General features: G+C 43.5%; 1 protein-coding gene across 2 annotated transcripts in view; it reads left to right on the top strand.

The window, feature by feature from the left end:
• The window catches only part of pdzd2 (PDZ domain containing 2), a 35,559-nt gene extending 24,299 nt beyond the window's left edge, over positions 1-11,260 (top strand). The window contains exons 16-26 of one of the 2 annotated variants that reach the window (XM_041043138.1): positions 150-237; positions 455-558; positions 1,126-1,288; positions 1,393-2,327; positions 2,459-2,603; positions 5,129-7,733; positions 7,888-8,005; positions 8,086-8,187; positions 9,815-10,058; positions 10,225-10,359; positions 10,845-11,260. In XM_041043138.1, coding sequence (XP_040899072.1) covers positions 150-237; positions 455-558; positions 1,126-1,288; positions 1,393-2,327; positions 2,459-2,603; positions 5,129-7,733; positions 7,888-8,005; positions 8,086-8,187; positions 9,815-10,058; positions 10,225-10,359; positions 10,845-11,005 — 4,800 coding nt within the window. In that variant the 3' untranslated portion in view covers positions 11,006-11,260. Of the gene's footprint in view, positions 1-149; positions 238-454; positions 559-1,122; positions 1,289-1,392; positions 2,328-2,458; positions 2,604-5,128; positions 7,734-7,887; positions 8,006-8,085; positions 8,188-9,814; positions 10,059-10,224; positions 10,360-10,844 lie in introns of both variants that reach the window. The other variant, XM_041043137.1, reaches the window with a different exon arrangement.
• The last annotated feature ends 4,049 nt before the right edge of the window (positions 11,261-15,309 follow it).

Raw genomic sequence — 15,309 nt, 5'->3', positions numbered from 1 at the left:
CACTCAGAGAGCTGAACTGTACGCTCATGTAGAGAGCTTCTACCTTAGGACACAAAGTCATCAATCACCCTTGTGTCCATACATATTTCTTTGACAAATAAAAACCTGTGAACCAGTTTGAACTCCTTCACTTCCATGTCTTCTCTCAGGTATCAGAGCAGGAGATGGATCACATCATAGCTCGATCCACACACAGGGACAAGCTGAGCCGGAGCAAACACTCATCTCACTCCCAAGGTCTGAAACCTTTACCTTCATTTTCATTTGGCTTTCCTCATCTCTGATTTAGGTTAACTGTCATTTCACAGATGTCCATGTTACAATATCAGCACCACAGTTCAGCTAAGTGTTAAAAGAAGTTCAGCAGCATGGCTCTGGTGCCACAAATCAAATGTTTTTTTATACAGAATATTGTGATCTCTCTGGATTTAACTGCCACGGTTGTGATCTGTAGGCCTGTCCTGTAAGAGTCCCTGCCCAGCAATGAAGGACAGGCAGGGAGACGGCTCCCCTGCGCTCAGCTGGACCATGAAGAGATTCCTTGAGCCTGCCAGCAGAGTAAGTCTTCATTCACTGTTCATGTATCATTGTTCATTTTGTACAGACACATTTCTGGGTTTTATTTCATTCTTTTTAACTGTATCAGTCTGTCACACAGATGGTCACTGAGGCATTATACAGGCGGGAGGCTTGTTTTTTTTTTTTTGTGGTTATTGTTGATGTAATTTACGTTTCATTTTATTCTCACCACAACACACCCTGTGAATCCCTTAGGCCTATCAAACATGTTTTGAGGTTTTCCTCCATATGAAACATTTGCAAAGCCATAATATTTGCATTGTTTACAACCATGTTCACATCCAACAGTCTTCTTCTTCCCTGCCTTTTGCTGGTTTAATACTATTGTTCTTACTGTGAGTTGAGAGCTGAAGGACGTCATAAACATGAGCTGTGACCATCTTTTCTTCTTAGTTGTGTATTTTAGGTTCACTAGGTCATTTTCATTGGCAGTTTTCCCAACAAGGAAACGCTTATTAAGGAGAACTACTTCAAAAAAGCTGAGGTTGTGTTTTTCATCTTTCTTCCACTTGATTCGACCTTCCATTTCCCCCACATCTGAAGCAGGGGTCCCTGAGCTCAGAGACAGAGTTATCTCAATACTTCTCCCAGGACGTCTCCAGCCACTCGTTCCTCTCCGAGTCCATGCTGATGGACCTGAGCAGTGACGAGGCTGTCCACCAGCAGAGCTGCATGACCTCCATGGACGACACCTCATCACAGCCCCATGGTAAATTTTCAACCTTATAGCAGCAGATTTACAACACCATATCATCTTTGTTTTTATTTGGCCATGAAAAGTGACTGTCTCAGCATTCACCCCCTCCCTAACAGAAGCGGAGAGTGGCCCCGTGTACAGCGCATCACAAGACAAGGCCCCCGTCGCTCTTAATCACCATGTAGAGACGGTTTGCCAGCCCATTGCTGTCTCCAGCCCCACCTCGGTGCGAAGCCCACTTCTCCGTCAGCGACGGGTGATGTGCTTTGAAGATGAGCTCAGTGATGATGAGGACTCAGACAACACAGGAAACACTGGGCGCTTCCACAGACCAACAAAATCGGACTCTGTTAACACTGATGCTCAGACACCCCGTATCTCCAGCACTGATTCAGCAGCTGTAATTGCTACATCTGCTACTTCATCGTTAGATGTAGATGGAGACAGTGAAGACGGTGGGGATTTGCAGAAGTGTGAAAGCAGTGACGTGACAACACCACTCTGTGGTAGCTTCTCACATCGTGTTGCCGATAAGTCTGAATCACCTGGCTCTGAGTCACCCTTCATGCCCATCCGCTGCTCCTTTGACTACAAAGCAGGGGGGGCAAGCAGCGTGGGCTCTGCATCCAGCAATCTGACCATTGTTAGTGAGAACTGTACAAACCAAGATGATGGACAAATGGAGTCGAAGCGCTCCCCGAAGCTTGAACATAAAGCAGTGACGCGGGTCAAAAGTATGATGAGCATTGAAGCGCCAAACCTGCCCCAGCAGCAAAAGTCTGCAAAAGCTGATGACCCCTCTCCGTGCACGGCCCCGTCCCAACCCCCATCATCCCATCCCACACTGTGTGGAAGAAACCCCAGGACCACAGGTGGGTCAGCACCCCACTGTAAGAAGGGAGATACCAGTGAGCTCATGGCTGTGTGTGCCATCGACACCGTGACCCTGAGGAGATGTGAGGACGAGTCTTTTGGGCTTGACCTGGAGATTATGTCGTCCCCTCTGAAAGTTGTCATCATTGGGTTAAAGCCTGGCGGTGCAGCAGAAAGGGTACGTCTTCATACCAGTCCAATATCAGCGATTGAATCAGTTTGAATTCTTTAAAGAATAAAAACATTGAATGCTGCTTGTGTCTTCAGCCCCGGTTCAATTTTATCTCCTTTGTTTAATTGTATTTCCAGGAATCTTCAGCCAAGCTGTGTCCTGGAGATGAGATTGTAAAAATTGGAGAAAAGCTGGTGTGCTCGTCCAGCTACCAGGAAATCTGTGAGCTGATGCACAACCTCCCTATGACTCTGTCCTTGGAAGTCAAGAGACCAGTTTCAGGTAAGACTCTGATTTAGAATCATTTTATTCTGGAGTTATAGGTGATCCATCACCAGTGTGGATGCTGCTGTTATGATGTGGTCCTTTGTGGGGTTACGCTTTGATGTGTAGACCACTGTGCTGGGAGAGCAGGGGTCCTCCAGGGTCCTGAGAGTCCAGCAAGAAAAAAAAAAGTTTGGCACCAGTGGAATATGATATTATCCAGCAGCATCCTTTGTTAGTCAGTCAGCAAACTTAGAACATAACAGTATATTCTTAAAGGTAAATTCTGGCACATGTCAACCTAGCATATGATTGGCTCAGAACTGCAAATACATCTGTTGTAACTTAGCTACACAGCTGGGCTCACTCTCTACATATATACACATATGGATTTTCTAAGTCTGGCAGAATTCTTAGTGGCCTGGCCAGCCGATTGGCTGGTTAGAATATCATATCAGTAAAAAAATTCAAAATGAAACAAGTAAATGAAAAGACCTGCAGCCCTCCCACCTGGGTTTAACCTGGTATGACCTGGTATGCTGTACTACAGATTCATTCACAAACAAGGGCCCTCAAGCCATCCTTACAGTGTTGTAAACCTTTGTGTTTCGATGTGTGTTAAGCCTTTAAATTCATAGCTCTATTACTGTAAGTGGGATCAAGATGTTGTCTATTTAAAGTCCAACTGCAATCTAATTGCGTGTATTTTTGTCTGCTCCAACATGCATATATCCAACATATGTCTTAGCATTAACTTGTCAGAATATTGTTAGTTGACCTGTCCACTTAGACAAGAGAACTTGTTTACATAAATCCAATCAAATCTAAAATCTCCTCCTTAACTTGCTTACAAACACATCTTGTCCTGCACCTTATCTTGGTGAGCAAGCCACCGACCACAGAAGAGTTAGCACTGCTAACGTCAGTTTGCAGGTCGGACTGTTAATTAGCTGCTCAGCTGCAGCACATTACATGACAGCATGTAAACGTACCTGCAAAAAAAAAAACCTTTTTTCTTTTCAGATTCTGATGTGTGTCACCCCTCCAGCTGCTGTCAATCAAACACAGACACACCCCTCCAGCTGCTGTCAATCAAACGCAGACACAAACGCACCCTGCAGCTGCTGTCAGTCAAACATAGACACACCCTTCTAGCCAAAGATAGGAAACATTTCTGATATTTCCCTAAAGACCATTTTTCTTCCTTTCAATGATAAAACATTATTAACAGTGATGAAAAAAAAAACCACATAGACATTATGTCTGACTGCTAAAGGAGGTGACTAAATATGATTTCAGTTGGGCTTTAAATAAACCTGTGGTTTGATGAAGCTGGCAGATGTTATTCACCAGTGCTGTTTTCTAAAGCCTTGCACCTACATGTGATGTGGTGGAGCGTAATTATGCTTGTTCTAATTTGTGTTTACAAGTCATTAGTGGCAGAATGCTGCTCAGTATGCCTTTAAATAGAGCACCGTGTTTTTCCCTTTTATGCCAACCTAAGGTGTAGGATCAACCCTCCCTCACTCACTTCCCCAAAGCAACCTGCAAGCTTCTGGCTTTCTATCCATGGTGACTATCTTATACAGTATATTTTACCTTTAGTTATACTAGATTTACCCTGTAGTTTAACTACCCTGTATGCTTTCTATGTAGTTTAATAATTGCTGGTTTTAAAGTAGCATAATGAACATTTTAATTTAGTGTAGTAGAGACATTGCTGTGGATCAACTGTTTCTCTGTCACCAGAGGGGAGGAGTTATTATGTTACAGTCTTTTTGTAAAAAAAAATGTCCAACATCTACCTGTTATTTATAAAATTTGGAATTGCTGGTGAATTGTAGTATTTAATTTAATAGGGATTCATAGTGATTTTCCACAGTGAAGATTTTTATCTCTCCTGTCAATTTTTAACTCTGTAGTTGATAAACTGATGAGTCCTCCTCTTTACCCTCCTCCTGTCCTAATCTGTAACATAAGAGACAGCAATAGAATAAACACTCAGGTGACATCCTGGAGCAACCACAGCAGTGTCTCCAGTTAAGTCGTGTAGCGTCGTTTAGCATCTGAATAAATATGAAGATGTGTAACTAATCTTTCTGAACTAATCACTTATTTCTGTCTACCAGACCATTGTTGTATTCCCACAACTACCGTTCAGTTTTTTTATTGTTCTGATCCAGGGATATCAGTTTGTCAACCCTCTCATTGATGCTTCTGTTGCTCCTCATTAATGAGGTTTTGAGTTTGTTTATTATCAAGACATCACACGGATCCTTTTCATGGATTTTCATGCAGTGTGTAGAATATTTTCAAGTGCGATGCCAGTGGTTCAGTGTAATGGTCTCCATAGACTTTCTAGATAAATAGTAGACTAACCAAACTGACACTTCATAACTGAAAAACCCTCACCCTGCATATTCTTCTTGTGTTCATTTATTCTAAGATGTGTGTGTAACTTCACTGCCTTCTTTTTGTTTTTACGAAAAACCTTCACATGTCACGTCTAATGATTAACTCAGCACTTTCATTTCTGGTTCCAGCTGTAGATCGACTGTCCAGTTTGATAATGTCATCAGGAAGCAGTGACGGGCCCATCAGGCTGAACACAGCCAGAGTTGTTCAGGGGACGTCTGATGAAGGACAAGTAATAAATGCAAATTCAGGAAACTCCAAAAACGCAACCCAAACAGACTGTGACTTTCAAATACCTGTCACCAACATAGATGACATTTTGGTAGATGTTAGTGTCTGCAGCGATCAAAATACACACACCGAATCCCCCTACAAAACATCATCTGATGAGCCTGTATCCGGCTCTTCTAGCCAGAATACTGTTACCCCGCCTGAGGAAGCTGGGGTTCAGGTTCCAGTACAGTCCACTTCCCTGGACTGCTCTGTCTCTACAGAAAATGAAAAGTGTGTGACAACACCTGTGAACCAGACAAAGGAAAACACGGGTTCTAAATATATGTACCCCACAGAAGATGACAGTGATTCAGACAGTGACTCCACCACTGACAGCAGTCTGGTGGTCAGTAAGGTGGCTGACAGTGGTGGAAGTCTTCTTGAACCCGCATCAGATGAGGAGGAAGTGGAATTTTGTTCTTGCGATGCCCAGAAAGCTGCCGCTGGTGGACAGTCACCAAATGGGTCTTTGCCTGCCAGAAGTCAAGATACAGACCTGGATCAGACCTTTGACCTGATGCAGGTCTCCTCGGAGAGAAAGAAAGAAAACTCTGTGACAACAGCCCAGCGCTTGCAGCTTTCTCAGTTGTTCAGTGTCTCCTCTACGGAGCAACCATGCCAGTTTTCCAACAGCACAACACCTGTGTCTTCTGCAGAGTGCCACTTTAGCAGTGCCAGTGAACCCTGTGACAAAGCTGAAGTATGCATGGCATCCAGTCCTGGTTGCCCGTCCCCACCAGATAGCCACAGTGTCACACAGGGTACTACTGCCAATCTGAATGCAGATGCCTCTCTGACCTCAGATTTACTGAAGCATTTGAATACAAAAACACCCCTTTCACCTCCGGTGGAATCAGAGACCTCAAGTTCATGCATCAGCAGATCAGATACCAGAGAGTTAGCATCAGTGATAAACAAAGAAAAAGTCTTAAAATGTGGAACCAATTTAAACTCCAATGCTAGCTCCTCACTGAAGCAGAAACTCCTTGATAATTCCGACTGTCCTGTGTGGAGCAGTATCTTTAAACATCAGGGTGACTCTCAAATCAGACCAAACACTAGTGTTCCCAAACTGAAAGGTCTCAGTATTAAGAGTAAGAGCAAACCACAGGAAGAGCCTCTCCAAGAACCTACCAGGAGTGAAAGTCCAGTTCCTTCAAACACCAATGCTGCCTTGAACCAGTCGACAAAATCATCACCAACCCATCCACCACCGACCACCTCCAGCTGTTTGAAGACCAGCAACCACCCTGCTATCAACAGCTGCCTTTCTTCTCCCAAAGTATGTGACAGAAGGCAAGTTACACCTGAGCACAGGCAGACAGGGGGCACACCACCAACTGTGCAACTGGCCAAGGAGAAGAGCATCCATTTAAGTTCCAAAGCAACAGCCAAATCACAGAGTCCGTCACACCAGCCTTCCACTCAGAGAACATTTATAGAGGTGCAGCTGTCTTCCTTACCTGGTCCATTATCGCCAGCTGTGGCTCACTATGACACAATGAATTCAAAAGACTCTAAACACACTCAGAGAGGCACAGGTGCAAGATTATTCTCTGTGCTCTCTCCTGCCACTTCCACTGTAGAAAAAACCAATGCTGTGGTCCATAACACAGAATTACATTCACTGTGTTCTACTAAAGACGCTCATCCAACCGTAAGTAATGTGGTACCCAGTGCTATTGTGGAGACAGGTGAGACCCTAAAGTCCAGCACATCTCGGATGTACATGAAGGTGATGGAAAGGCGAAGCTTCTCCTCAAACCTTGCCTTGTCTGCAGACTACAATCCCTTCTCTGTCCGACATAAGATAAAATCCTTTGAAAACCTGGCTAACGTTGACAAGCCCGTGGCTAAAAGCAGTGACATTCAGTCCTATGCTCTGGCATACAGAGCCTCACTTAACCAAAGGATCGCTGGTTACATGGGCTTGGTTAACTCTGTTGACTGCCGGGCACGGCAGAGAAGTTTTAGTGCTTATGTGGACAATCTAATCCCTACCACACCCTGCTCACCTCTTCTTGGTAAACCCCCCTCTAACGTTACACTGATGAACCTTGAGTTTCCACATTCAAGCTGTAACACAGCTCCCCTGTTAGAGGACAATCCTGAGGCTCAAGTTCAAAAAGCTCCAGATGGGATTACGCCACAGACCCCTCCGGTGCTGCGGAGGAAACACGGAAAACTCCCCCGCAGCAGGTTACAGCAGCTCCGGGCTCTCAGTATGCCTGAACTGGAAAAACTATGCACAGAGGAATTTACCAGAGGACTAGAGAAAACTGAGACAGACATTCAACCCGTATTACTCACAAAAGCCACAGGGACCGAGAGCTTTCCAACCTCTGCAACCCTGACAAAGGTGGATGTGAACAGGCTGAGCCAAGGTGATCCTGGATCCACTGAAGAGACCCCTCAGAGAACCTCAGAGACCCATGGACAGCAGCCCAGCTGGTCCATCAGGTGGGAAGTTCAATGAAAAATGACTGATTCTGAATCCTTTCTCTCCTTTCACCCACTGCTTTGCTGTCAGTGCTCTGCTCTGTTAGTTGATGTCACTTCCACGACACTGTGTTTTGTGTTTTGTTCATGTCCTCAATTTGACTTTTGTCCACAGTTTAAAGGAGCTGGCTTCTTCTCCTCTGAGTCAGTGTAAGCTGCAAACCCTGCTGTTCTCCCCAACGGCTAAATCACACGTGCTGACCCTGCTTCAGGAGGCCAAGGCTGTGTCTGAGGTAAGGCCACACCGACACACACACTCACAAAACCTGCCTCACATTTCATTTCAGTGATTGTGTGTGTGAACTGTCTGCAGGTTAAGGACGACACTCATCTGGTTGTCCTGAGTAAAGAGGAAGGCTCAGGGCTTGGTTTTAGTATTGCTGGTGGAGTTGACCTTGAGCAGAAGGCAATAACTGTAAGTACAGTATGTAAATGTTCAGGAACTTTACTACAGGGGCTTAGACTCATAATCTATAGTATGAAGAAGTCTTTCTTAGAAAATGCTGCACAATAAAGACATTAAACTGTCAGATATTTAGAAATTTGAATTTCTATCATCTCCTTATTTTTGATGTGACATCTGTTACCAAGCATCAGAGGTGGGACCAAGTCATTGTTTTGCAAGTCCCAAGTAAGTCTCAAGTCTTGGCCCTCAAGTCCCGAGTCAAGTCCCAAGTCAAGACAGGCAAGTCCCGAGTCAAGTCCAAAGTCAAGATTGACAAGTCTCAAGTCAAGTCCAAAGTCCTACACTTTGAGTTTCAAGTCCTTTCGAGTCCTTTTAACCACACAGCAATAATATATTATGTAAGAGGTAAGCATATTAAACAGATGTCAGAACATCCCTTATAGCAACACATGAACTGTATTGAAACTACTCTTAATTACTCATATTATTAATATCAATCTTAACATTGTGTGATAATATATTTTGTATTTTAGTGTGTTACGTTGCAGCACGTAGACCAGCAACTCACGTGTGCAAGCTAACTTGTTTTTTCGTCAATGGACTGCTAGAGAGTAAGAGCAACGAGCAGTATAACTTTGTTTTCCTGTCAGAAAAATCCGTCTGACAGCAAGCTAAAACGGTACACATATTCTTAATATAGCGCACATTTAAAGTGACCTTGATTTTATTAGGTTTGCCTCTTTGTAGGTGGCTAAAATATGCGTTGCTGCTAACCGCCGTCTACTGTGTGATACCTTGACTAATGTTATGTATAAGTACCTCAACCATAGCCCTGTTAAAAAAATACTTAACAAAGGTATGAATAAGGGAGTGAACTCGCAGTAGACGCAACGAATTACCGTGTTTGCAATGATTTAGCTACACAGCAAAGAAAAATTAGCTACTTAGCCAATAAATGTAAGCTTTCATTCAGAACTTACCTTTCTTTGTGCAACTTCAGATGTCGAACGAAGTTCGAAGTTGTTGCGTCTCCATCTGTAATCTTCGAGCCACGTTTTGCATACTGCAATTCGTTTTTTATTGACCACCTCGTAGTTTTTATACCCGAACGAAACTATCTTTGGTATCATTTTTTCCAGCTAGCGCGCTGTTTGACAGTCCGTCTTCATTGGTTGTCCTGCAATTTGATTGGATGGATGCTGTCGGATCAAAACAACGTTGATCTAATTTGATTGGATGTTGTGCCAACAGCACATACACACACAGACGCACACATACAAAGAAAGATACAGAGCGTTCCTTAATAACATCCTTTTTAATCTTTGGGTTTTTGAGGAAAGTAGCAAGTCTTGTCGAGTCAAAAGGCTCAAGTCCAAGTGAAGTCACAAGTCATTGATGTTAAAGTCCAAGTCGAGTTGCAAGTCTCTTTACATTTTGTCAAGTCGAGTCTAAAGTCATCAAATTAATGACTCGAGTCTGACTCGAGTCCAAGTCATGTGACTCGAGTCCACACCTCTGCCAAGCATCTGTTTTGAGCTGTCCTATCAGTCCAAATAAAAAAAAATCTAATTAAATCAGAGTCTGATTTAAGCTCTTGTCTCTGTGGTAAGACTGTAACATGCACCTTTGTGTCCAGGTCCATCGGGTCTTCACCAAAGGTGCAGCCAGCCTCGAAGGCACAATCCAGAGAGGGGACAGCATTTTATCCATAAATGGCACCAGTCTGGAGGGTAAAACCCACGGAGAGGCTGTGTCATGCCTTCATCAAGCCAGGCTGTCCAATCAAGCCTTAGTAGTCATTAGGAGAGACAAGGACAGTGAACTGAGTGTCTCTGATAGATATGACTCAGCCAGCAAGAAGTCTTTGGAAGCTGGAGCAGGTAAGACCTAAGCTTACTTCCAATAATATTTCCATTTATGTTTAGCCTTTAGAATTTAACCTTTAAACTTTACCTTACCTTTCTTTGACTCGTCACCTGTGAAACTAATTGCAGAATATTCTGATCTGTGTTAATAATATCATTCTGGGTGTTGAATATTCCCCAGGGGTGGACATCAGCCCAGACGGTGCTTTAACGGTGGAGCTTCACAAGACTTCTGCTGGCCTCGGCTTCAGTCTGGAGGGGGGCAAGTCCTCAAGCCACGGAGACAGGCCTCTCATTGTCAAACGCATCTTTAAAGGTGACCTTTTCTCTATGAGTCTCTCAGAATGTACATGTTAAAGGTAAAGTGCTCATCTAAAATATAAACTCAGAGGATTTGTAGTGGTCTGGAGTGGTGTACCTGTGGTCCTCCTATGATTCACAAGGTACATTCACAGGTACAGAAACCAAAATAGTTCAGGGAAGATGGTGACCATATATTGTCCATCACAGACTCAAGAAAAGTCTTTTGTCTTCACTGTCCTCTTCTTCTACTCTCACCTCTCTGCCTTCTGTGGGACGCTCATACGACATAATACCAGCCCCTGTAAGAACATAAAACAACAGCCCATAGTCGTGACCGTCCCCACCACCATAAACTAACACTCTCATGAAGGAAAGGTTATTTATTATTTGCCCACTTTTGTAATTTGGGGCCTAAATGAGGGATGAATCATACATTTGAATATGTTGGGATACAACAGTTAGGCTGAACTCTTACTTTGCTGTACTCCTCTCCAACAGGAGGTGCTGCAGAGCTGTCGGGGCTTATTGAAGTCGGTGATGAGGTCCTGTCTATCAACGGCTGTTCTCTGGAGGGCCTCATGCACCACGATGCCTGGAAAATCATCAAAGCCACTAACGAAGGGCCCAACCACCTCCTCATACGCAAGCTGAGTACCTGACTGCAATGAGCGAGAATACAGAAACCTCCTAGGGGGGGCATGTGAAGCAGTGCTCTCAAACCAGGGTATGGACGAGCAGTGGAAACGAGTTTTTTTTTGTTTACAAATTTTCTGATGGACTCCTTTTGAGATTGTGTGTTTTGTCTTGTAACGTGTTTGTACTTATAAATAGATCAGATTTGATAATGATTTATTTCTGATGGGAAGCGCAGTTTGTTTACAGTAGATTTACTTCAGAACACTAAAGAAAACAATATTGTTGTGGTCATTTGTTCCTTTTTTTTTTTTTAAATAAAGTCAGTATGTGAAAATAGCTGTGGCTGGTTGTGGTTGTAGCATCCATGCTAAGTTGTTCCTAGTTGTCCTGGTCAGGACCCAGATCAGGTCTGGTAGGGTCTTGAAATTCACAGGGCTGAACCCAGCACAATGTCCCACACAGACTATGAAAGCTGTTACCATGGTCATACATTTACAGACATGACGGCTGGTGTGAACATGCAGAAGCTAAGTGACGTGAACACAGGCTGAGTTTTGTTCTCAGACACGAGACGTGGGGATGTAACTGACCATATTGTGGAACAGAAGTCAAAATAAAAGTGGTCAACAATGCAGCTGTTGCAAACAGAGGCAGACACAGTTTTGAGAAGCAGAGGTTGGATGGGCCAGCAGAGATGTTGCTGGCGCGTCTTGGTAAACATGCCATCAGTGAACACTTTTTGGGGTGAGTGTGTTTTGTCCTTCGCCTGTGAGGGAATAGTAGCAGTGCTAGGAAACCTCATCTCAGGTCAGCACATTGCTGCTCATTTAGAGGTGACAAGCTGATGACAAACATTTGGTTTGAGGAACACTTGGACATCCAGCACGGTGAGGAAGAGGTGCTGTGTTTGTGCGACAGACTAAAGACGAGAGAGAAGAGAGAAAGTGTGGAGCCTCCACATCACTGCTGTCTCTACTAGTGACTGCAGTGACTGCTGCTGTAAACAGACTCTCCAACCTGTTTGCCTCTGAAATGCAGTGACTCACACGAAGCAATGTGAGGTCATGGCTGGTGAAGATATGCAGATGAAAGCAAATGAAATGTGAAGCCCCTCACCATTCACATCCGACACCATGAGCTGCTGCTAAAACAGCAGTCAGAGCACGTGAGAGTTCAGTTTAACCCCGGGACATATTCATTCAGATTCATTATGAATCAGTGTTTGTCCTCCATTAATGGTGCTCTGTGCAGTGTTTGATGAATGTGTGCTGCTATCAAATATTCAAGCAGACTGTCTGTGAATAGGGAGCTTGCAGTGTGAGTTTCATTTCATAGTTGTAAACAGTACTAAATCCCCTCTTCTCTCCTGTCTCCTAGTATGTTTTATTCAAAGTGTAAAATTATTTATTTTCCAATATAAGTCATTTTCCATTATCGAGTCAGTCTTTCCTTGTCTTTCCTTGTTTCTTGGGGTGCACCACACTGATGTCCTTGAATCTGACTCCAAACCTCCCTTGAATTTGCATTAATCAGACTGAATATATTTACCTGCCCATGCTGCTACTGTTTTACCCTGTTGTATTACCTGCTGTTTTACCCTGCTGTGTTTTTACCCTGTAATTCTACCCCAATGCAACTGAAATTGAGACTGTTACATAAGAGAACTGTGTGTGTCTCACCTTAGGTAAACCTGATCCTTCTCTCTTTCTTAAATATACATTTAACTTCAATTCATTTTTAGTCTTCACTTTCCCCATTCCCAATAACAGGTGGAACATAATATCAAACATGTTAGACCACATACCTTAGAAATGGTTATAATAAAAGTGTCCACGTGTGAGAAATGACCACTAGATGTCAGTGCAAGCACACAGACATGAAAGGACCCACTCTGACTCACTGTTTAATGTTAATTAATGTGGGAGCAGATTATTTCTCCACCTTCATCTACCTTTGAACGTCCCATTTATGAATCTTCACCTTCACTTTACACTCACTGGCCACATAAAACAGACCTGTGTAGTTACATCATTTACTGAAACGCTGAGAGAGCTCATTCTGCTTGTATCATGTCCTGACAGACACTGATAGGAGCCCTGTTACTGTTAGCACTCACATGATGCTTGATTTACAATGTTGACACTGTGTAACAGTAAAAGGGAAACTGATAGCATCACATTTTTATGGTCTGAGGATCCATACTGCTCCACAGTGTGGGCAGTGATGACAGCCAAATGGCTACTTGCAGTACAGACAAATAAATTGTGTTTCTGACTGAAACACAGTGAGTGGATGTAGCTCTTTGTAAACCTGATTTGACAGCTGGGTCCATATACTGATCTAGTGAATATTGTAACTAAGCCTAATGTACTCATGTGCCTTTGTGAAATCCATGAATACATTTAAATGGGGAGATTTCAAATAGACCTTTCTGATGCTCTGTAACATCTGATAATTAATGCACACAAAGTGTCACTCATGAGCATGTAAACTTATAGTACTTGTATTAATGAATGTTATAAGATGCTGTGGGTAAACAAACTTAGGTTAGGTTTTCTCACTGTGCTGAATTCACCAAAGTTTCCCATCAACATGTCTTCACTGTCAGAAGAAAACCAGCCTGTTGCTAGGGAGCTGGGGTGTCCACCCTTATTGTAAGAAACAACGAGGTGTACCCCCCAGTCATAGTCAGACTGACCATCAGGCACATGAGGACAATTGCTGTGGACTGCCACATCAGTGGACCGTAAAAAAAGTTTTCAGCGGCCCTCTCTGTGGACCTGTCATTGAGGGAGCACATGAGCGTGTGCTGTATGGGTGTTGGGGGACTCACTGGCCAATCCCAGTCAAGTTTCAACCCTCATGCTCACATTGAGCTAACCTTAGCTTGAATTAATTTAACCTGAGCACAGACCAGTTGTTGACATGTTGCCAAACCTGCGTGGATTTGGGGAATAATGCTTTCCACACAGGTTTCCCCTGCAGTCTGATTATGTAACTGTTGGGTTGTTTTCTTCAGTTATTGTTAAACTGACAATGAAGATTTCACTCACAGTCTGCTCAGTCACTGAGACTGGAAAGGCTGGCAGGAGAAGAGGAGGAAGGTGAGAGAGAGTTGGAGCAGCTAGAGCATCAACAGCTCAGCTTAGGCAACAGTTACTACTTCTTCATCTTCTCATGTTGAACGAGGGCAGACTGGATGTTACAGTGACTCACCATCACCTCACTATCACCTCCTGTAACTACTGAGGCATTACAGTAGTTAATATTGTCAGCCACTTAATTAAATGGCAACTTGTTGAGGTCATCGCTGAACATGTGATTATAATGCCATGGTCATTAATGTGATGCAGCCTTCACTCTTCTGGTTTAAGGCTTTCTAGTGTCTGGAAACCTGGCTGCGGGGATTTGATCCCATTTTAGCCACACAAAGCGGGTGGGGCACTGATGCTGGGTGAAAAGGCCTGGCTTCCAGCCAGCCTTCCTGGTCATCTCAAAGGTGTTGGATGGTGGTAAGGTCAGGACTCTGCAGGCCACACCACGCTAGGAAAACCATTTCTTTATGGACATGGCAGTGCTTTGACAAGATAGTTTTAGCAGGCTAGTGTACATGAACACATCACTAAACATTAATATGGTGTAGTCATCATACCAGAGAGAAAAACAAAACTCAAACTCTATGTAGTCTGCACAGAGGAAAGTCTCTACCACGACCAGACTGAGCTACAGCTCCAGCTAAAATATGTCATTACATGACAAGGTGTTGAGTTCAGTTTAATGACCGTAATTGCAAAAAATATCTCCAAGTTGTGCTCATTGGTCTAATTTGGACTTTGCAGATAAAGACAGCACAGAATTGTGCTTCACATCCAGTACAATACTTCACCTTTTCATGTAATGATTTAATGAACTTAAGTGTAATGAGAGCTGTGGAAAACATTGGCATGTACGTCACCAAATTCCACTCCACTTGCCAGCAAAACAAAATGTGTCTTCTGAGAGACTCGGTAGATGAGTCATTAGCGACACATGTTAATGTGCCACGATAAGTGCAAGGCTGCTAATTGAGCGGAGGATGTGAGCTGAGGCTGATGTTGTTTTTTCATGCTGGAACTGCACAGACGTCGGTCACTCTGTAAAAAAAAAAAAAAAAAAAAAAAAATGAACCTCTGTGCTGTATAGAAGCATTGCTCTGTTTGGTGTTCTCAATAAAACTCTTCTCAACATTATTCCGCATAAAGTCAGAACAAGTGCTGCTGGTACTAGATTTACAAAGAGACCAGTGCCGGAATGTAACTAAAGGACATGAGTACAGTTCAAACACTGC

The sequence above is a fragment of the Toxotes jaculatrix genome, chromosome 7, assembly GCF_017976425.1.
Source record: "Toxotes jaculatrix isolate fToxJac2 chromosome 7, fToxJac2.pri, whole genome shotgun sequence".
Classification (NCBI taxonomy): domain Eukaryota; kingdom Metazoa; phylum Chordata; class Actinopteri; family Toxotidae; genus Toxotes; species Toxotes jaculatrix.
Note: the sequence above shows the minus strand (reverse complement) of the source record. Positions and strands in the feature narration are given on the sequence as shown.